This window comes from Rana temporaria, chromosome 3, assembly GCF_905171775.1.
Source record: "Rana temporaria chromosome 3, aRanTem1.1, whole genome shotgun sequence".
Classification (NCBI taxonomy): Eukaryota; Metazoa; Chordata; class Amphibia; order Anura; family Ranidae; genus Rana; species Rana temporaria.
The window spans coordinates 420,405,379-420,429,531 of record NC_053491.1 but is presented as its reverse complement, the minus strand read 5'-3'; the positions used below and the strand labels follow the sequence as shown (position 1 = coordinate 420,429,531).

The following is a 24,153-nucleotide window of genomic DNA, read 5'->3' as shown; positions in this document are numbered from 1 at the left end:
CTGTTTATAACAGCCCTGAATAAAAGTTAGTATAGGGAACTGTCTTGAATGAAGCCAGCATCTTCCCTAGTGCCTTAATCAAAAGGCCAAAAGTAAGGAACTGTTCCTTGCCGTGACCACATAGACCAGTTTTCTTATAGCGATGGTCTTGTCTGAGGCCAAAAAAAAAAAAACTCTCCTTTTTGGACTGTGCCAAACATACCCAGCTTCTTGTCAAATGAAAGAATGTATCTTTAGAGTTCCAGATACTTGACCATGCTGGACACCCTTAGGTCCAGCCATGCTACTGACTGACCCATCAGCAGGAGTTTGCTTCGGTATGCCATTACTGCTATACCCTGGGCCTACAGACCTGCTAGAGGCGGGCCCTAGCACCCTGACAACCCAGGCACGGAGGCTAACCCAAAAGGGCAAGACCACCAACTGGAGATAGTGCTGTTCCCCTGCGAAACGCAGACAACCTCTGCAGACCCAAGTAAATAAACACATATGCAACTGGCTCCCCATGTGTGTATGTGGCAAGTGTTAAAGCCATATGCCTCAATGGAAGTGTGTGTACATGGCAGCGTGTGTTCCTGGAAGCATGAATTCATATAAATATGTTTTAAGAAAAAACATGCATATAGCATGTGTGCTCTGGAACAAGCATCTTGCAAGCAAGCATGCGATATAAACGTGTTATGCAACAATGTGCAACATGAACCCATGCAGACACGTATTTCTATGCAAACACAAGGAATCCTGTATTGCTTAATTAGGCCGCCATGTACAACTTTAAAGTAATCATGCATCCTTATGCGATTCAGCATCTTCCATGCGATCAACATCTTATGCATTTTAAGCACTACTGTGCGGACAAGAACCCTTGTGTGACCAAGGACTCTTGTGTGACCAAGCACCCCTGTGCGATCCAGCATCCTTATGCACTCAAGCATCTTAATGCGACTTTAGGCATTTCTGTGAAACAAGCCTCTCTATGTGATCAAGTATCCTTGGGTAATCCAGGACGCTGTTGATCCGACAACCATGTGTGATCCAGCTTATTTTTGCATTCAAGCATTTTTAAGCGATCTTTAGGCATTCTTGTAGAAACAAGCCTCTCTGTGCGACCAAAATATCCTCGAGTAATCAAGGACTTGGGTGATCGGGTAATCATGTGTGATTCGGCATTTTTATGCCTTCAAGCCTCTTTATGCGATTCTAGGCATTTCTGTGGAAACAAGCCTCTTTGTGTGACCAAATATCCTTGGGGAATCAAGGGCTTGGGTGATCAGGTAATCATGTGTGATTCCAGCATTTTTATGCCTTCGAGCCTCTTTATGCGATTCTAGGCATTTCTGTGGAAACAAGCCTCTTTGTGTGACCAAATATCCTTGGGGAATCAAGGACTTGGGTGATCAGGTAATCATGTGTGATTCCAGCATTTTTATGCATACAAGCATCTTTATGCGAACTTAGGCACTTCTGTGGAAACAAGCCTCTCTGTGTGACCAAATATCCTTGGGTAATCCAGGACGCCGATGATCAGGTAACCATGTGTGATGCAGCATCTTTTTTGCATCCAAGCAACTTTATGCGATTTTAGGCATTTCTGTGGAAACAAACCACTTCTGTGTGATTAAACATCCTTGGGTAATCAAGGATTTGGGTGATCAGGTAACCATGTGTGTGTGATCCAGCATTTTTATACATACAAACGTCTTTATGCGATTTTAGGCCTTTCTCTGGAAACAAGTCTCTCTGTGTGACCCAATATCCTTGGGTAATCCAGGACTTGAGTGATCAGGTAACTAGCATCTTTATGCACTCAAGCATTTCTATGCAACTCTAACAAACATGCAACACCATACAGACAGAAACATGTATCCTTATGTGATCCACAATAAAACATGCTTTGTTACTTGTTTTTATCCCACATGCATTCCAAACTCATGTATCTTATGCAACATGCGGACTGGTAAAAAGGAAGTTATCCTCTGTAGATGTGCGTTTCCTCAATTAAGAGACGTTAGCAATGTGTACCAGCAACTGTGCATCCCTCAGATGTGCATTTGGTTAGCCTGAAGCCGACACCAGGCTGAGGACCATATGGAGGTCTTACTAGCCACCTATAGGAAAACCTCTCTTTACACTCCAAGGAGAAGATAGAGGCTTTGGCCGAGTAGGCAGAGGGAAATTATATGCAGCATGAATCTCTGAAAAGACTGCAGGTGCAATCAGAACCTGTAGGGCTATTGATAGCTTCTCCTCGTTAGGCTGCAGCTCCTGTCTCCTGTCCTCTGACAGTGAACCTTCATCCCCAGCTCTTCTAATCCCTTTGTTTAAGGATTAAAGCAGGAAAAGGGACACACCCTGCTTTTTTTTTTTTTTTGCTTCTTGTGAGGATGCTGCGAACATAGCAGTTAACCTCTTGTAGAACAACAAATGTGATGCAAAAAACAAAACACATGCAGAGTGGCTGCAATGTTGGGGGAGGCTGCATTGATTGCCTGACAGGTCTGATGGCTCAATCTGTGAGCTGTCTCTACAGGGGAGAATAAGGGGCCACCAGGTTCAGGTGGCGATTCCTTTTTATATTCCTACCCCTGACCTTATTCAATGGGGAGACCAAAGTCCTAAGCTAAAAGCAGAGGAGCTTAACCCAGGTGCATCAACAGCTGAACATAGTCTGGCAGCAACAATGCCTGCTAATCTGCACAGCTAGATGCGGAGTAGGCGTCTTAGATGAATCTGTATCCAACTCACACAAGGTGCTTGCGTTTGTGTCCCCCTAGCTTTACAGAGCTCTGACGTCTGGGCCTTTTTGAAGAGCCCTCTCTGCGACTGCACTGAGCCGGTGAGCACGTGCGACATGGTAGAGCCTGAAGCTGAGGAAGTGGGACGCAAAATAGACCAGCTAACACTTAAGCTTCCGTCTTTGGAAAGCATGGTAAGCGAAAACATCAGGCATGTCTTTTACTGCCCATAGTAGTGGAAAAACAGATAAGACTTGCAGCTACTCATGGAAGACAATGCTTTGCATAGGATTAAGGGCATTTTTTTTTTTTTTTTTTTTTTTAATGTACCAGCCCCTTCAAGGGGAGATATATGGGTACTACAGCCATCCTGTCTGAACAGACATAGTGGCCCAGGCTACATGCCGGCTAGGGGAGGTATATGGGTGCCCTGAGCCATCCCGTCTCAAAAGACATTGTGGTTTACATTGCCCATGCATAAAAACATAATATAGGCAAGACCCATAGTCCCCTACAGAAGACCTACTGTCGAACCAAGTCCCGTAGGTCCCTCTCTTACCTTTCCACGCTGCAGGGTATTGCCAAGCAAGAGGCCCAATCTTCCCCCTTCACCGTGGGTATAGTCCTAGACCTTCAGGGACCGGGGTCCATGGCAGGAACACCACACCCCTGGACCTATATAGCACCCTGGCAGCAGAAAAAACATTTGGTCCTTAGAAGGCACAAAGTTCTGGAACCCAGGATCCAGCCCTCCGCAGAGAGGCATTATAGGCTAAACCTCGTTCTTCGTACCGAGGCCCGGGTACCGTCCACTTTGGCTATGAAGCACCTTGGACGGATCCGGATTTATGGAGGCTTTTTACATCCAGCATGGATCCCTCCAGTGGAGCTCCTAAGAGCACATGTTAACTCGTGACCAACACCTTAGACACTGATGAAAAAACTGAGGAACTCCCAGTAGAGGAGGGGTTATATAGGGAGGGAACTTCCTGTTTAATTGATTACACCAGTGTCCATCACCTGAAGGTAGACTCTATAACCCACATAGTAATGAATATGCAGCTCTGTGTCCCGTGATGTACGATAAAGAAACTGCCCCCATCAAATTGCCCCATAAAAACTGCACCATCAAAATTGCCCCCATCCTATTACCCCATCAAAAACTGGCCCATCCTATTGCCTAATCAAAAACATCCCCCATCCTATTGCCTAATCAAAAACATCCCCCATCCTATTGCCTAATCAAAAACATCCCCCATCCTATTGCCTAATCAAAAACATCCCCCATCCTATTGCCTAATCAAAAACATCCCCCATCCTATTGCCTAATCAAAAACATCCCCCATCCTATTGCCTCATTAAAAACTGCCACATCCTATTGCCCCATCAAAAACTGCCCCATCCTATTGCCCCCCATCAAAAACTGCCCCAATCAAAAACTGTCACATGCTCTCATTGACTTCCATGTTAAAAAAAAATATTAAAAAGCTTAATATTTTAAAAAGTATAAATAGTAGAAAAAAAGTTGAAGAAGTCCCATCATTAGCTGAAAGAGCTGAACATTTTAAAAGTTGAATGGTCTTAATAGCTGAAAGTATGCAGAAGTTACGCAGAGCCAAAAAATTTACGGAACACATTTTAAGTGAAAAATTAAAAGATAAATAAAAAAACGAATAACAATTATGGGACTGCTGAAGCACTCCCACTAAATATAAAACGGTTTTGTCTTTTTTTTTTTTTTTTTAAATCGGTCTTGTTTAATTTTAACAAATAATAAAAACCACAGACGTGATCAAATGCCACCAAAAGAAAGTTCTATTTGTGGTAAAAAAAAATGATAATTTCATTTGGGTACAGCATTGCATGACCGCGCAATTGTCATTCAAAGAGTGAGAAAGCTGAAAGCTAAAAATTGGTCTGGGCAAGAGGGGGGGGGGGGGGTTAAGTGAGGGTTTAACTGCCTGGTAAGTGGTTAAGAAAAATCGTCTGTTATTTTTGAGTCATCAAGAGATTTAAAAAAAAAAAAAAAATAAAAAAAAACTCATGATAACTCAGCAAAAAAAGGGGATTTTTAATACAGCTTACCTGTAAAATCCTTTTCTTGGAGTACATCACGGGACACAGAGCGGCATATTCATTACTATGTGGGGTTATATGGAGTACCTTCAGGTGATGGACACTGGCAATCTCAAACAGGAAGTCCCCTCCCTATATAACCCCCTCCCATAGGAGGAGTCCCTCAGTTTTGTAGCAAGCAGTATGCCACCCAAAATGTTCCCCATAAGAGGGGTGGGAGCTCTGTGTCCCGTGATGTACTCCAAGAAAAGGATTTTACAGGTAAGCTGTATTAAAAATCCCCTTTTCTTTTCCGTACATCACGGGACACAGAGCGGCATATTCATTACTATGTGGGATGTCCGAAAGCAATGCTTCCAATGAGGGGAGGGAGACATCTCAGCCAGGAGATTTAATTCAGAAAGTATTCTTTAAATTATAAAAAATCCAAATTAAATCCAACAAAAAATAATTATTCTGATTAATTTAATTAATTCATTAATCAATCAAGGGTGCCCCGAGTCTAGAGGATCTCAAATCGCAGCCTGCAGCACTGCCTGTCCAAAGGCTGCATCGGCCCTTCGTCTCACGTCCAATTGGTAAAATTTTGTGAACGTGTGGACCGACGACCAGGTTGCCGCCTTGCAAACCTGAGCCATAGAGATCTGGTGGTGTGCTGCCCAGGAGGCGCTCATGGCCCTAGTAGAATGGGCCTTAACTGATAAAGGAGGGGGCAACCCTTTCAAGCCATAGGCCTGACCGATTACTTGCTTAATCCATCTAGAGATGGTAGCTTTAGCTGCTGCCTGACCTCTCTTAGGCCCTTCCGGCAGAATGAACAATGTATCTGTTTCTCGAACCTCTTCTGTAGCTTTGAGATAGGCCTTCATGGCTCTGACAACATCCAAGGTGTGCAGTAACCCTTCCTTTCTAGAAGAGGGTTTTGGAAAAAAGGATGGTAGGACCAAATCCTGGTTCAAGTGAAAACTGGACACCACCTTGGGCAGAAAAGACGGATGTGGACGGAGAACCACCCTATCTTTATGTAGAATGAGGTAAGGTTCTCTACAAGACAAGGCTGCCAGCTCTGAAACTCTTCTAGCGGAAGCCATAGCGACCAAAAATACCAACTTCCGAGTCAGTAAAACTAACGGAACCTCTGCCAGAGGCTCAAATGGCTGTTTTTGCAGTGCTGACAACACAAGGTTCAAATCCCACGGACAAACCGGAGACTTGATGGGGGGATTAATGCGTAAGACCCCCTGTAAAAAGGTTTTAACCAAAGAGTGCGTGGCTAACGGCCTCTGAAACCATACAGATAAGGCAGAAATCTGTCCTTTAATAGTACTTAAGGCCAAACCTTTATCTACTCCTATCTGGAGGAAACGCAATACCCTGTCAATGGTGTATTTGCGTGGAAGCCATCTCTGGGACTCACACCAGCTTACGTAGGCCCTCCAGACCCTGTAATAAATTACTCTGGAGACTGGTTTTCTAGCCTTAATCAGAGTAGAAATAACTTGGCTAGATAGGCCCCTACCCCGGAGGATCAGGGATTCAGCCGCCAGGCCGTCAAATTTAGATGCCGTAAGGCAGGGTGGAGTATCGGGCCTTGAGAGAGTAGGTCTGGCCGAAGTGGAAGGGTCCATGGTTCGCCCACTGACATTCTCACGATCAGTGAGTACCACGACCTCCGGGGCCATGCGGGGGCTATCAGAATGACTGGTTTGTACTCCACCCTGATCCTGCGCAGCAGGCGGGGCAGCATCTGTAACGGGGGGAAGGCGTACAGCAGATTGAACGGATGCCAAGGGCAAACCAACGCATCGGTTCCACAGGCCAGAGGGTCCCTTGATCGGGACATGAACTTGCTCAGTTTCCTGTTGAACCTTGATGCCATGATGTCCACATCCGGAGATCCCCACTTCTGGCAGATCTCCTGAAAGACTTGGGGATGGAGGGACCACTCCCCTGAAACTAGCTGCTGGCGACTTAAGAAGTCCGCCTGTAAATTGTCCACCCCTGGGATAAAGATTGCCGAGATGCATGGTACATGCGACTCTGCCCATAGGAAAATTAAGCTCACTTCCCTTTGGGCGGCTCGACTCTTCGTGCCCCCTTGGTGATTTATATATGCCACTGCTGTGGCATTGTCGGACTGCACTCTCACTGGAAACCCTAGAAGTTTGGACGTCCAGGCCTTTAAGGCTAAACGGGCCGCCCTGATCTCCAGGACATTGATTGGCAGCCCTCTTTCCGACTCTGTCCAAACTCCCTGCTGGACTTGCCCATCCAGGACTGCTCCCCAGCCCTTCAGGCTGGCATCTGTGGTTACCAGTTTCCAGATGATGGGACTGAATGACTTCCCCTTTAGGAGGTTCTGAGGCTTTAGCCACCAGTAGAGGCTTTGCCGGACCCTTGATGGAAGGATCAATGGAAGATCCAGGCGTTGCGGATCTTTGTTCCATGCAGACAGGATGGTTGCCTGCAGGATTCGAGTGTGTGCCTGAGCGTATGGTACTGCCTCGAAGGTGGCCACCATTTTTCCCAGTAATTTCATGCACAATCGTATAGTTGGCTGCCTTTTGCTTAACACCAACTGGATCAATTCTTTGATCCCTTTGAACTTCTCTAAAGGAAGAAACACTCTTTGCTGCTCCGTGTCTAGCAGCATGCCGAGGTATTCCAATCGTTTTGTGGGTTGTAAAGCCGACTTTTCTTGGTTTAAAACCCAACCGAATACCTCGAGGTACTGAACTGAAAGGGCTACCGCTCGACACAGGCCCGGAGCAGAGTGATCTATGATCAGGAGGTCGTCCAAATAGGCCAGGATCAAGATTCCCTGGGTCCTTAGATTGGCCAAGATGGGGGCCAGGACCTTCGTAAACACACGGGGGGCAGTAGCCAACCCGAAAGGAAGAGCCACAAATTGATAGTGGCGCCCTGCGATAGCAAAGCGTAGGAATTTTTGATGACCCTGAAAAATTGGAACATGAAGATACGCGTCTCTTATGTCTATTGAGGCCAAGAAATCGTTTCGCTGCAAGGCTGCGGCAGCAGACCGTATGGATTCCATCCGAAAGGACCGAATCCTCAGGTAAGAGTTTAGAATCTTTAGATCCAGGATGGGCCTTACATCGCCGCTGGGCTTTGGCACAATGAACAGATTGGAGTAAAAGCCTAGCTTGTGCTCCTGAACTGGTACCTCTACGATTACCCCTTGGTTTAGAAGACGATCCAAGGCTGTTAGCAAGGCAGCCCTCTTTTCCGGATCGCTTGGAATTCTTGATTCCTGAAAATGCGGAGGGGGAAACTCCCGAAATTCTATTTTGTAACCAGTCGCCACCAGGGAAAGAACCCATTTGTCGGGGATCTTGGCTTCCCAAACTCTTGCAAAGAATCGAAGCCTGCCCCCCACCCGATTGAGTGGGGGCGCCCCTTCATAACGCTGACTTTGGAGCAGGTTTAACTGGCTTGCGGACCCATGGTCGCTTGCCACCCGCGGCCTGCCCTTGCGACTTATTACCAAAGTTTGACCGTGCGGGAGGCCGTCGATACTGCCTGGGGGCCGAGGGCCCTGGGGCTGGGGATTGCTGCCGCTTAAATGCTGGACCCCTAAATCTCCTTTTGACTGGTAAAAGAGTACTCTTGCCACTAGATATCGTCTGTATGTACTTATCCAGATCTTCCCCAAAGAGCCTCCCTCCGTGGAAGGGAAAACCCGCCAACAGTTTTTTACACGGAGTCTCTGCCGACCAATTCTTTAGCCACAGGAGCCTTCGCATATGCACCAAAAATAGCAACAGACGGGAAGCTTGTTGGATGGAGTCCTTTATGGCATCCACCGCGAAACATAGAGCCCTGGGAAGGTCGGCCAGATCCTGTGCCTGCTGAGCCGGGAGCTCTTTTAGCATCTGCTTAGTCTGGTCTTTTAACGCCTGACAAACGCCAATTGCAGCCACGGCCGGTTGCACCACTGCCCCTGCAGTAGAAAAGGATGCCTTCAAAAGGGTTTCCAACCGCTTATCAACCGGATCCTTGAACATCTGTATGTTTTCTACTGGGCAAGTTAAAGATTTGTTTACGCAGGAAACCGCTGCATCCACAGCGGGAAGCACCCATTTCTTTGAAAATTTTTCCTCCATAGGGTACAAAACAGAAAACCTTTTAGGAGGAACAAAAATTTTATCGGGCCGGGCCCAATCTTGAAAGATCAGGTCTTCCAACAATGGGTGAACCGGAAATACTGCGTTACTTAATGGTGCCTTTAAGGAGCCCAAAGAAGACACGGCAGGAATCTGAGGCCCTGGCGAGGGCAGCTTAAAAGCCGAGCGGACCATGTCTGTTAAAGACTGTACCCACAGATTCTCAGCTTGAGAGACCGAAAAGGGTTCCTCAATAGTGGACTCCTCAATGTCTGAACCTTCTAGGCCCTGCTCCGTTTGGTCCTCCTGGGATTCTAAATCCTCTGGGGAGAGAATCTCAGCATCAGAGGACACCAACTTAGGGGACGGAGATCTAGTCCGCTTTTTGGCTGCCAGAGAATTAGTAAGAAAAGTAGTCAGCCTCTGTTCTAACCCCTGCAGGGAGACAGATAACATATCCTGCGTGACAAACACTGGGTCGGGCAGAATGGGGCCAGCCACAGCACCCACCACACCTAATGGCTCCTCAAAGGCGGCATCTTCTAGCTTTTTAGGAGAGGACAGAACTTGATTAAGATCCTCCGAGCTAGAGGGGGAACCCTTCTGTTTCTTTGCATTTTTAGCACCTTTAGTCCCCGAACCTTTAGGGCCCATGATACAATACCGAGGGACTCCGCTACTAACAACTGACTGTTGTAGCAAGGAGAACAAAAAAAAAATATAGGTAGCTTAAGGTAGAAAACCTTATAAGCCAATGGGAAGGTAGTGCAGACCTTTCCCTGAAAGAAAAACTTTTTTTTTTTTTTTTTTCGTTTTGTCTTTGTTTTTTTTTTTTTTTTTTTTTTTTTTTCAAATATTAAAATTTTTGCACTTTAAAAGGTACTGTGTGAATGCCAGACTGCTGTCAAAAAACCCTTTGGCTTAATAGAGAAAATCAGGGGAACATCTCCTATCTTCTCCCTTTAGTCAGTGAGGAGCTTAGCTCCAGACCTAAACAGGTCTCTTTTACCGCCACTAGGTGTCACCCTGCTCCGCTCTGTGTCCCGCTCTGAGCTCCTCCAGTCAGCAGACGAATCCTACACTGACCGGAGGACAGAGCTGCTCAAGATAACAGCGAGGGGGGAACGCCCCTCTCACCCTGCCGACGTCACGACGCTCCCCGCCCCCTCCGCGCGCATCTACATCATGCGCGCGCACGCGCGCGCGTCCCAGAGGGAAGCATGAAGGAGAGGAGCAGCACGCCGGCGGCGTCCGGGGACCAGAGCTGTAGGGGAAAACGCACCTAAATACAGGTAAGTCCCTGGCCTTAAGCCGAGAGATAACGGGGGGTGGGCTTGCCCTACTTGTCCTAGAACCAGGCAAAAGCCTCTACCCCCCAACAACCATGCGGGACAGCCACCAGCAACACAGTCCGTGGGGGTGGGGGAGTATGCTAGTAATGGGAGGTGACCATCCTGTCTAGCAGACATAGTGGTAAAGTTTGCCAATGCAGAGCATCCCAGGCTAACCCAACTAGACTTCCCCCTGAGAGACCTGCCGACAAACCAAGTTCCGCAGGCCCCCCTCTTACCTGCTCCACGCTGCAGGGTATTGCAGAAAGCAAGAGGCCCAATCTTCCCCCATCTCCGTGGGTTCTGTACTAGACCTTCAGGGACCCGGGTCCTGCTGGAACACCACTGCCCTGGACCTATACAGCATCCTGGCAACAGTACCTTTTGGACTTTAGAAAGCTCAAAGTTCTGGGCCCAGGATCCAGCCCCTTAAAAAGAGGCATTATAGGCGAAACCCCACGACTTGGGGCCCGGGTACTGTCCACTTTGGCTCTGAGGCACTTTGGACAGATCCGGTATAGTCTGCCTAGTCTCAAGGACCTGGAGGCAAACTTCTTGTGACCAACACCTAAGACACTGGCGAAAAAACTGAGGGACTCCTCCTATGGGAGGGGGTTATATAGGGAGGGGACTTCCTGTTTGAGATTGCCAGTGTCCATCACCTGAAGGTACTCCATATAACCCCACATAGTAATGAATATGCCGCTCTGTGTCCCGTGATGTACGGAAAAGAAAGATAACTTACAATTTTTTTTAAAGGAAAAAGCCTGACAGGTTCTAATAATTCCTCTCCACTCTATCCAACACTAAAAATAAAAAATATTTCCTTTATTTATAATGTAACAAATGGGGGGGGGGGGGAATGTATTGGTTTGGCAGTTAAAGGGTTATAAAAAAAAAAAAATATATATATATACGATTTGGTAGTGAAAGGGTTAAAAATAGCCAGATAGCTGAATATGTTGTGAACATTTTAAAGTTTGTTTGGCGTCTGTAGATGAAAGTATGAAGGAGCTGAAACTTTTGGTAGCTTAGAAGATTTTAAGGATTTAAAGCATGCTCTCATTGACTTCAATGTTAAAAAAAAAAAAAAAAAAAAAAAAAAGTGTCTAAAACTGTTAATATTTTAAAAAGTATAAATAGTAGAAAAAAAAGTTGAAGAAGTTCCATCATTAGCTGAAAGAGCTGAACATTTTAAAAGTCGAATGGTCTTAATAGCTGAAAGTATGCAGAAGTTACGCAGAGCCAAAAACTTACGGAATAAAATAAAAATTAAGAATAATAAAAAACGAATAACAATACTGGGAATGCTCTAGAGCAGTGGTTCTCAACCTTCTAGCACCGTGACCCCTTGATAAAATTTCCCAAGTTGTGGGGACCCCTAATGGTAAAATTATTTGCGTGGCAAGACAAGTAATTTGCGCCCCAAACACACAGACATAGCGCTCCCCGAGTCCCTTCCACTCATACAGTGTTAAAACCCCTTATGGTACGTTTTAGGATGTTCCACTCTCTCTTTGTTCTCCTTTCTTTCCCTTGTATCTCTTCCTTCACTAACTCCTTGGTGGGAGGCCACAGGAACATACCAGCTGGGCGGCCACAGGCTCCAAGGACAGCCCTGCTGGGGGGCCGCAAAAGGCTGGTAGAGCGGCGCGGGCTTCAGGAACAGCCCAGGATTTGGTGACCCCTGGCAAATCATCATTTGACCCCCGAGGGGGTCCCGACCCCCAGGTTGAGAACCACTGCTCTAGAGCATTCCCACTAACAACAATAGTGGGACTGCTGAAGCATTCCCACCAATTAGAAATACAGTTTTAGGGAAAGGAATGTGTACAGAATGATTCCAATCTGACCTCCAATCAGTGTCCTCTTGGCTGGTGATATCACATGGGTGAATGCTCAGAGGGATGTCATTGTGCAAGTCACATAGTCGTTCTGCCAGTTGCTGGCTCAGGTCGCTGTGCGCAATAATTCGCGCTGGACCCTCCTGCTGGGCGGTGCGGAGGACCCCAAGAAGAGTCTCTTTTGCTCGAACTGCTAGACGACCTTTCTGTGACTGAAGAGAATAAAAGTCAGATGCTTGTTGTAAAAACAATAGAACCGCTTTCCCTTCAATGTTAAAGCTCTGTACCTGGCACACACACAGTCTGAGTAAAGCTTTGAATAATGTCTGTTTAGGTTTACAACTAGCGGATCCAGTAGCTGGCTCATTATTTTCTTCAGTGGAAGTCGCCCTCTTCACAATCTCGCTCTGTAGTAGGAATATACAATGAATTTACTGAACATACAAATATGTATGTTGTGTCTAGTGACAGGAGTATAAACATTATTTTACATGCACTATCCTTCTTCTAGCCTTTTATACAGATCACTTAACTAAGTACCGTATATAGTGAATTTTTTGAGTGTAGCCTCCAATAACAGAGCCCAAAACTAGGCATAAAATAATACCATCATCCAAAAGGTGATATAGGAGAACAGGGTGAGGTAAGAGCGTAAGGGTAGTTGCTGAGACTACCTGAACACAGGCTCAAACCAAAAAATATTGTGGTGGACCATCTCGGTACTAGAACATAAAGATACAATACTTTTTCGATAAAATATTTAATTTATTACATATAAAATAGACAAAGATATACAAAAAAAAAAAAAAAAAATCTTATTAAAATGATTGAATAAACAATATATCACTACTCAAGGTTTCCCCAAGGAGTATCTGTTGATGAATTGATTATCCAGACCTCTACTAGTTTCACGGTGAAGCAAAAACAATGGAAGTTGGGTAAGCAACCTTCCATTGTTTTTGCTGAAATGTATTAATCTATAATACTGTTATAAACTTAGGGGCAGATCCACGTACATCGGCGCATTTTTGCGTCGGGCGTAGCGTATCTAAGATACACTACGCCGCAACTTACTTTTTTTTTTTTTGGAATCCTCATAGAATTTGCGCCGTAAGTTACGGAGGCGTAGCGTATCTTTGGCGGCGTAAGGGCGCGCAATTCAAATGGATGTGATGGGGGCGTGTTTTATGTAAATACGTTGTGACCCGACGTAAACAACGTTTTTTTTGAACGTCGCATGCGTCGTCCGTGGGGGTATCCCAGTGTGCATGCTCGAAATTAAACCGGAACAAGCCAATGTTTACGACGATGATGTCATTCTACGCAAATCCCTATTTGCGAACGACTTATGCAAACAACGTAAAAAATTCAAAATTTGACGCGGGAACGACGGCCATACTTAACATTGAGTACGCCTCATAATAGCAGGGGTAACTATACGCCGGAAAAAGCCGAACGCAAACGACGTAAAAAAATGCGCCGGCCGGACGTACGTTCGTGGATCGCCGTAACTAGCTAATTTGCATACTCGACGCGGAATTCGACGGAAACGCCACCTAGCAGCCGGCGGAAAAATGCACCTAAGATCCGACGGCGTACGAAGAGGTACGCCTGTCGGATCGATCCCAGATGCAGTCGTATCTTGTTTTGTAGATACAAAACAAAGATACGACGCGGGAACTTTAAAATTATGCGGCGTATCAATAGATACGCCGGCGTAATTCTTTTGTGGATCTGCTCCATTATGTATTCATGTGCCTTTTTGTGTGTTATATGTGATCATTTGTCTTATATATTACTCCTCCTGAAAGTGATATTGCATAGCTCTGGGTTTAAAGTGCATTAGGAATATCAACTTCTATCCAAAGTGTGATTCCTTCTACCAGTGTGTATACCTCTAGAACGTGTACAATAAGTGTGCATACCTCTAGAACGTGTACGATAAGTGAAGAGTCATTCTCTAATTTACTGCAGACCGAGGTCAGGAACTGTAATTCTTCCTTATGTGCGGTGACCCCAACAGAATCTCCACCAAGGGCGATGAGTTTCTGTAAACAGAAGAGATAACAGTTACCGGTATGTGTCAGTATGGTCCCGGATTTAACATCTATCATTAGAGCTCCCCTGTAATATACTTTTATTACCAGGTAATCTTGCTAGTGGATCCATTATTTTTCTATTTCCTAACACAGGCAGACAATGCTGATGCTAAGGCTGCTTTCACGCTGATACGCTGCAAAAAACCTAACAAAACTCATGTGTTTTTGCCACGATTTTACTGTGTTTGCGGCGCAGTTTTTAAAGCACAAGTGACTCAAAACGCCCCAAAAATGCATCACATGTGCGTTGATGCTCCGTTTTTACCACATTTTCCATTGCTTTTAATGGGAAGATGTGTTTTTGCTGCAGTTTTTTTTAACCCCCCAAACATGCTCCAAAAATGCTGCAAGCAAGATTTGTTTCACCGCAACAGAAGCGCACCAGCCCAGTGTTTTGAGCTTTTCGGACACTTTTTTAAACGCAAAAGCACTTGTAAAAACTCTAAATGTAAGGCAGTGACTCAGCATTTGTAAAAAGAGAGAGAGACGCGTCAATCCAAGTGCAGTAAGCATAACATTTATTAAGGGAATGACATATAGCAGACAGCCAAATGACTACTCACAAGCATCAAAGGTAAAATAGGCATGTAGATAGTAATGCAGGCCTGATGTCACTGAGGTGGTCAGCAGTTCCTTGGTCCCGATCCACATTTGCAGGAGCGTGGGGGCGCTAGATGTAGCTGGAACGGTGGATGTTCCAGGGGTCCAATATCTCAGGAGCCTCAAGGAGCCACGGGGAGGCAGGGAGCCAAAAGCGCTTCTCGAGACGGCGTGCGTGTCAGCGTGGAACGCAGCGTGCCGTCGTCGCACCAGAAGTTACGTGGGGAGCCAGGCAAGCCAATGGGATGACGCGTTTCACGCACGCCGTCTCGAGCGCCGCTTTTGGCTCCCTGCCTCCCCGTTGCTCCTGAGATATTGGACCCCTGGAACATCCACCGCTCCAGCTACATCTAGCACCCCCTGCGAATGTGGATCGGGACCAAGGAACTGCTGACCACCTCAGTGACATCAGGCCCGCATTACTATCTACATGCCCATTTTACCTTTGATGCTTGTGAGTAGTCATTTGGCTGTCTGCTATATGTCATTCCCTTAATAAATGTTATGCTTACTGCACTTAGATTGGCACATCTCTCTCTCTTTTTACAAATATTTTCCAGAGCTTGCTCCTGCTTCAGGGTTGCTGCCGCTAGTGCATGTATATTCTGGACTATTACATTGGACTATTGACCAAATCTTTTGTATTTTATGGACCATATGCCAATTATACCACTGACCATTATTATATGCTCTGATAATCGTGCGCCATCTACCACAATTTTCTTACAGTGACTCAGCATTGTCCACCTACTACATCTATACACTGTAAGGGGCAAAAATTAAAGCCTGGCCCATTTTGGAGCAGTTACAGTAGTAGGGTTGAAGGGGGAAAAAAAGTATTAAAACCATAAAATAAAATCTGGCTGTTGCAAGTACCCTAGGCAGTGTTATATGGTTTGTTCCATTCCTTTTAACTGCCACTTTAACTGGAAAGCTCGACCTGTTAAATAAATTTGAAATTAAATCATTACAGCAGAAAAAAACTGCTTTGTTAATGCCATTGACAGACTGCATCATACGGTATATAAAAACGGGGGGGGGAACTAATGCGCAAAACCAACCTAAACAAGGGCACAACAAAGCTAAAATAAGAAAATCAAACTAATAATGCAGCTGCCACGACTAATAGTGTTCACACACTTAAAGCAATTAATGACAGGGGGGGGGGGGGTGTAATGGCGCTTGCAACAGGATCTAATTAAAACTAAATACCAATAACGATTTCCATAATGTGAATAAGTTGTCAGGAAAATGTGCTCCACTGGTTCCTGTGTAAAATGTGTTCCACTCTGAATAAAATCAAATACCCACCCAACATTAACTGGGTAATGTGGAGAGTAATAAGAGTGGATAAATTATGATAAAAAAGACAAATGTGCCAGTGACCCGCACAATATTAATAGCGAGTGATCTGGAATCGTTCAGATAAAATTAACAAGCAGTAGCTATCTTCATAAACATATAACATATATAGTGCAAATATGCAAATGAGCTCAAACCAATCCAAAGTGCATAGTGCAATAAATGAATAATATCCATAAAAGTGAAAAAAAAACATCAAAAAGTGGAAGAAATATAAATAAAATTCCAATCCATGCATAAAAGTGAAAAACATTCAATCCATAAATGACTGCAGTGAAAAATGTCCCATATAATACACGTGAGGAAGAGGAGGATTGCTGGTGACTTCATCCGCTCGTGGCCGCAGAGCGGAGATCCGATCGTACTACACGCTGGATTATACAGCTCTGTCTGTAAGTGTTTTAACTGTTTTTACTCATTAAATTGTGAATGGTCCTACGCTATGGAAGCCTCCTTGTGTTCTTTTTGAGTGCCATTGCTGGGATCAGGTCTCTGTTTATGCAGTGTAAGAACGGCAGGCTGGCTGTGGGACATCCTTCATTTACATGTTATAAGGCTTACATACAAGCCGCTTCAAGGTAAGGGGCTTGTATTAACTATTTCCATCTTCACTACTGCACTGTGGAAAGGTTTGGAGTCTGTCATTTTGGAAGCACGTTTTTTACTTTGCACTGAAGCACTCATCATGGAATCTTAATAGAAGTGAAGCACAGATGCACTTTATATTCATTCATTCTTTGTTTGATATTGCGTTCTTGACTATTGGATTGGATTGTTTTTCATTTTCACGTTATTATTGCACTGGACACGTTTCTTTATATACAGGCATACCCAGCTTTAAGTACACTCACTTTACATACACTCGCGAGTAAGGACATACCCCCGAGTGTATGTAAAGTGCCTTACAAGTACTGTACAGACATTTTGCAGCCGCAGTAGAAGGAGCTGAAGCTTCAAGAGCATAGCCCGCCCTGTTCCAGTGTGCCCCTGTCACCCCCACTACAGCTCCTGACACCCCAAATACAGCCCCTGACCCCCTACTACACCCTAGAAGTGAAAAAATATATTGTTTCACTTGAAGTACATTTTCGTTTTACATACATGCTCTGGTCCCATTGTGTACTTAAAAGTGGGATATATATATATATATATATATATATATATATATATTATATATTTTTTTTTATATTGACATTTCTTGATATTTTTTTTTTTTTTTTTTAATTCCTTGGTGAATTATATGGGACATTTTTCACTGCAGTCATTTATGGATTGAATTTTTTTCACTTTTATGCATGGATTGGAATTTTATTATTTATATTTCTTCCACTTTTTGATGTTTTTTTCACTTTTATGGATATTATTCATTTATTGCACTATGCACTTTGGATTGGTTTGAGCTCATTTGCATATTTGCACTATATATGTTTATGAAGATAGCTACTGCTTGTTAATTTTATCTGAACGATTCCAGATCACTCGCTATTAATATTGTGCGGGTCACTGGCACATTTGTCTTTTTTATCATCATTTATCCACTCTTATTACTCTCCACATTACCCAGTTAATATTGGGTGGGTATTTGATTTTATTCAGAGTGGAACACATTTTACACAGGAACCAGTGGAGCACATTTTCCTGACAACTTATTCACATTATGGAAATCGTTATTGGTATTTAGTTTTAATTAGATCCTGTTGCAAGCGCCATTACACCCCCCCCCCCCCCTTGTCATCATACGGTATATGCAATTTTTGCTGTTGTCCAAAATTCCACTTTAAAAAGGAGGATCCTCACTCCATTTATGACATTTTAATTTTTAGCAGCTGCAAATACTGTAGCTTTTAACAGACAGATATTTATCAGTGGTGACCAGCGAGGTCTTCCCCAGAGCCACCATCTTGGATGTGACTTCCTGATGTCTCACAGTTGGGGGGACATATGGTAACTCTTGCCTAGGCAAGGATTAAAGCAGGGCCATTTTAGTTATAGACTGGGGCGAGGAAGACAACGAGAGGAACGTTCATTTTTGGCTGAAGTTCCACTTTATTATTGTTATAAATACTCATTAATTGGAAGGATAAAGTAGGAGGTGTTGCAAGACAGCAACTATCAAAAGGTTTTCTGAACCCTAAAATATTCCAACAAACTGGTTTAGACAATTACAAAAAAGAAATGATTAATTGGTATGCTTTCACTACTCACTTGTACGGGCCGATGGACATTATTATAGTGCAGTAGGGGACGATGGACCTTAGACAAAAGACGACTGAAGAAGAGCAGAACCTGCTGCCTCATTCCAGGGGGGTACTGTGATGAAGAAAGGAAGACAGAGATTTGAGCAGGCCATGCAATTACTACAATAACTATAAGATATTATAATAGAATATAAAATTATATATATTTTTTGACATACTGTATATCTCAATCATTGGCACCAGTGTCAGAGGTGTGATATCAGACATCAATTTTGTACATGAAGAACTTCAGCTGAAGTCTTTGTAGACAAAACGAATTGGGTTTGATGAGTTCTTTCCATGCCACTGCACCTTTTTGAATTTTATGCTTTTGTGATCACAGAAAAGTTTTAGTTGATGCAATACTTCTTGGAATCCATAAAAAGCCTTTTTATTCCAAATAAACCAGTAACCATGCGTTTTTTCACTATGTGGAGGCTGTTTGGTAGGTTTATGGTTAACAGCATCCATAAACAAACGGTTCTGTGGTGGAGCCCAGGTTCACACTGGGCTGTGGGAATGAAGCCGCGAGAGTTCAGCTGAACTTGCACGATTTCACTCCCGTTGGCAGTCCTGATTTCGGCCGCGATTACAGAGACATCTGTGCAGGTTTCTGCACAGATGTCAATGTAAATGGCGTGCCGAAATTGCAAAAAGTAGTACAGAAACTACTCTTTGCAGATGCAGCGTTGCACCGTTTAGGAAGGTGTCATTGCTGGCAATTGCCACAGATTTGACATGTCAAATCGCACCAGTGTGAACCAGGGGGGGAAAGAGTTTTTTTACCATCTGGGACATTGCCATGCTGATCTAAATACTCACATGCCAGGTCGAGGTTCCCTGAGGTGGCTCAGCTGAAGAGGAGGAATTGCAGATTCGGAGAACCACTCGCTATCTAGACCTTTGATATCAATTGCCTGATTGATGCTACCTTCTGGTAAGCGTATTTAATCTTCTCCCCTGGATGGTGGATCACACCACATAGGTTTTTTTCCAGCAAGAACTCATCTATTTAAGCAGCATACAGCATGGATTCATGAAAGACAGAAGTTGTCAGACAAACCGGATTTCTTTTTATGAAGAGGTAAGTAAAACCCTGGACAGAGGCGTGGCTGTGGACGTGGTATACTTGGATTTTGCAAAAGCGTTCGATACAGTTCCACACACATGGCTCATGTGTAAGGTAAAGTCTACAGGATTGGATATATCGGTTTATAAATGGATAGAAAACTGGCTTAAAGACAGAATTCAGAGAGTCGTGGTTAATGATTCTTACTCTGAATGGTCCAAGGTTATCAGCGGTGTACCCCAAGGTTCAGTGCTGGGACCCTTACTTTTTAATATCTTTATAAATGATATTGGGTCTGAGATCAAAAGTAACATTTCTGCCTTTGCAGATGACACCAAGCTATGCAGTGGAATAACGTCCTTACAGGATGTCGCCAATTTACAAGCCAACCTCAATGCTCTGTCTAATTGGGTGACTATGTGGTAGATGAGGTTTAATGTTGATAAATGTAAAGTTATGCACTTGTGGGCTAAGAATATGCATGCATCATACATGCTAGGGGGAGTACAACTGGGGGAATCAATAGTGGAGAAGGATCTGGGGGTTTTGGTAGATCATAAGCTCAATAATGGCATGCAATGCCAAGCTGCGGTTTCCAAAGCGAGCAAAGTCCTTTCTTGTATTAAGAGAGGTATGGACTCCAGAGACAGAGATATAATTTTGCCCCTGTACAAATCATTAGTAAGACCTCTTCTGGAATATGCAGTTCAGTTTTGGGCTCCAGTTCTCAAAAAGGATATCGGAGAACTGGAGAAAGTGCAGAGAAGGGCAACCAAACTGATAAGAGGCATGGAGGAGCTCAGCTATGAGGAAAGATTAGAGAAACTGAATTTATTCACTCTTGAGAAGGAGATTAAGGGGGGATGTGATCAACATGTACAAATATATAAGGGGTCCATATAGTGAACTTGGTGTCGAGTTATTCACTTTACGATCAACACAAAAGACAAGGGGGCACTCCTTACGTCTAGAGGAAAAGAGATTTCACCTCCAAATACGGAAAGGTTTCTTCACAGTAAGAGCTGTGAAAATGTGGAACAGACTCCCTCCAGAGGTGGTTCTGGCCAGCTCAGTAGATTGCTTTAAGAAAGGCCTGGATACTTTCCTAAATGTAATATAACTGGGTACTAACATTTATAGGTAAATTTGATCCGGGGAAAAACCGATTGCCTCTCGGGGGGGGGATAAGGAAGGAATTTTTTCCCCTGCTGTAGCAAATTGGATCATGCTTTGCTGGTTTTTTTTGGCCTTCCTCTGGATCAACTGTGGGTATAGAATTGGGTATATGCGATTGTATGATATTATTATTATTTTTTTATGGATGACCGGTAAGCTGCAATATATTACATTTTTGGTTTTAAGATCGCTTTAATCTCCCTTGTGTCGCACCAATAATGGAAATATAATGTTGCATTTTCAAGGGCTAAAGTGGTAGTTCTCACACATTCATACAGCTCACCTAACAACTCCCAGCTTGGACTAAGCGACAAAAGCTGACTTGAGCCTTGTGATTCACTTTTATAGTAACAGAGGTTACCACTCTAAAACAGCGTACAGCATTACATTGGAAGGAACTCTATATGACCACATGCGATGCATGTAGCAGTTATATTTGGATAACATAGAACAGCGAGTACCTCTGCTTTTGCTAGGGTGCAAAGTGTTTCCAATATCTTGTGCTGTAAAAGATATTCCATGCAGGGTCCAGTATTGTCTGCAGGTCCGCTTATTTCTCTGTCCCCTGCGCCTTCTCTGGCCGCTAGCTCTCCCTCCTCGTAGACAAGGATGTCCTGGAGCTGGCGGAGCCTCCATGGGATATCTGTATGACGTGCTTGGCAGGATTCATCTGTGGAGAAAACAAAGGCAACAGTAAACACAATGTACGCTTAAACCACTTCTGGACAGGCTCACGCCGATATAAATTGTTTGAATATTCACTTTAAATTATCCAATCATATGAAAAGCAAAAGCCTGTTTACTTATTTTATGTGTACATGAATGGATAACTGAAGCGAATATTCAAACGACTTATTGTGCGGAAAATATCAACTCCTTTAGTAAATAAACCTGATTGTATGAAGTTAGGTAGCCGCCACAGCTACAATTGTCAGACTTCAGGTGCACCCTCACCCCTGACTCTGAAAACTCAGACCAATACCAATACACACTATCAGAAAATCAGACGAAAAATACTGCTTTCGAAGCAATCGTATGAGAATTTGACCGTTAGTACACGAGAACCGATCACGACAGTTCATGCAAAATAATCCGAAGGGACAAGAACAAAAAACATGTTCTCCTACAATACTAGAACGAACAGTTTTCGTTTCATCAGCACGGTATTTATCCCCAAACAGAGTAAAAATGGAAGACCAACACCACGCATGCTCAGAAACAAGAGAACACATTACATCACTTCCAAAGTTGTATTCTGTCGTACGAGAATTTTCGTAAATTTAGTAACCCAACGATTTTTGATATGGGACTAGCATGGAAAAAAAACATAAGATTGTTCGTCCAATACCGTATTCTCATTATGTGTATGAGGCTTAATGGTCCCTACACACGAGACGAAAAATAACTTGAAAATCTGTCATTTGGACCGTTCGTTTTTCATCCAGCTAATGGGCCAAAACAAAATTAAAATACAAGACCAAGAAATCTATTGCTGAACGAATGATGAATTGAAAGGTTAATGTGATTCTCGCCCATTTAAAATGTGAAGCCTCGTACACACGACTGTTTTTTTTTACTATTTTGGCCCAGTTTTATTTTTAGAATTTAATATTATTTAAAAAAAAAAGGGGGGGGGGGAGATATCCATTAACATTTACCATTTAATGAAATCCAAGGTATCATTTACCTGGACATAACAGGTTATACAAGGCTGCTGCAGGCATGTATCCTTACATTCAGAAGTTATCTGTGGTTAGGGACAGCCGATCAGCCCTGGACACCAATCCGCCCCTGGACACCAATCCGCCCCTGGACACCAATCCGCCCCTGGACACCAATCCGCCCCTGGACACCAATCCGCCCCTGGACACCAATCCGCCCCTGGACACCAATCCGCCCCTGGACACCAATCCGCCCCTGGACACAGGGGGAGATTTACTAAAACTGGTGCATTCAGAATCTGGTGTATCTGTGCATGGTAGCCAATCAGCTTCAGTTTGTTCAATAAAAACCGGAAGCTGATTAGTTTCTATGCAGAGCTGCACCAGATTTTGCACCATGCAGTTTTAGTATAGCTGCTTTCACATTGAGGCGTGGAGCCGCGGTGACGGTATAGCCGCGCTATTTGTAGCGCGGCTATACCGTTGTATTTACCGTGATATTCGGGCGCTAGCGGTGAGGTTTTAACCCCCACTAGCGGCCAAAAAAGGGTTAATACCGCCGGCGTTGCAGGCGGTATTACCGAGCTTTCCCATTGATTTCAATGGGAAGGCGCGGTATAGGAGCGGTGAACACACCGCTCCTATACCATGGTAAAGATGCGGCTAGCAGGACTTTTGGAGCGCTCCTGCTAGCGCACCGCTTCAATGTGAAAGCCTTCGGGCTTTCACATTGAACACTACAGGGCAGGTTTTTTTCATGCGGTATAGCAGCGCTATTTTTAGCGCTGTACCGCATGAAAAACGCCTCAATGTGAAAGGGGCCTAAACAGCCTCCAGTCTGCCTGCATCAAAGGTGAAACATCTGTCCCCAACGGCAGGCATTTGCTCGATGTGCAGATACTGTATATGCCCACAGTTTTTTTTTTTTTTTAAGATTCTTGCCACAGATATTCACCGTCCAGTCCTAATCACAGGTGTCAATGACCGCTAAATATTCAGACGCTCCCACAAGTTCAATTTCGTAGACTTGTAAAACAGCTGCGTCTTATGGAAGACAGCAAACAAACCGAAGGCCGTCTCCATACAAAAAGAAATGTTATAGATAAGAAATGATCAATATAAATGCTTGATAACAATGAGTAGGTCATACTGACCAGACGGATGTGTTACTTACCGGTTGTCTCCAGGTAGTACTGAGTCACCCCTTTCCAGTGCTGTACAAAGGACTGCAGCAGGTCCTGGGCCGGCTCACGCTAAAGGGCAGAAGAATATTTGAATCAAAGTTTAGCACATCTTCTTACAATATTTATCAGTGTAGATCGTAACTAACCAAACACCAACATTGCTGAATATTTGTGGATCCACTAAGACCCCCCCCCCCCCAACAATACATTTCCAGTTGTACTTTTGGGATTTCAAATTGTTTAGTGAGGTAACAATCAATTCGATTTAAATCACTAGTAAAAAGGTTAGAATAACCCCTTACGGACCACCCGCCGCAGGAATACACGTCGGCTGTTTCAAGAGGAATACCGTTGTTATGGTAACAGCTAGCTACAATAACCCCGGTACCCTCTTCTTCAGCTACAAGATAAAACTGGTCTATGCAGCAAAATCACTTTTATTGGCGGCGGCGGAAGAGGCCCCTCCCTCCCGAAGCTCACCAGAGCCGTCGGCAGCGGCGGAGGCGTGTCTGTCCCCTTGCTGTGTATGGAGAGTGAGGGGGAAGATGGCCCCCACCCGTCTCCATATCACTGCAGGGCAGAAGCAACGTCACTTCCGCCCATAGCTCATAAAAAAGGGAAAAAATGTTTTATTGCATTTTAGTCCAAATATGAG

The 24,153-nt window shown here is 44.2% G+C and overlaps 1 protein-coding gene across 1 annotated transcript in view; it reads right to left on the bottom strand.

The window, feature by feature from the left end:
- FHIP2B (FHF complex subunit HOOK interacting protein 2B) overlaps window positions 1-24,153 on the bottom strand; it is a 52,224-nt gene that overhangs the window by 23,596 nt on the left and 4,475 nt on the right. The window contains exons 2-7 of the mRNA XM_040346148.1: window positions 23,489-23,567; window positions 21,115-21,323; window positions 18,377-18,481; window positions 14,036-14,158; window positions 12,398-12,517; window positions 12,120-12,322 (exon numbers count right to left, since the gene is read on the bottom strand). Of these exons, the coding sequence (XP_040202082.1) occupies window positions 12,120-12,322; window positions 12,398-12,517; window positions 14,036-14,158; window positions 18,377-18,481; window positions 21,115-21,323; window positions 23,489-23,567 (839 nt within the window). The remainder of the gene's footprint in view (window positions 1-12,119; window positions 12,323-12,397; window positions 12,518-14,035; window positions 14,159-18,376; window positions 18,482-21,114; window positions 21,324-23,488; window positions 23,568-24,153) is intronic.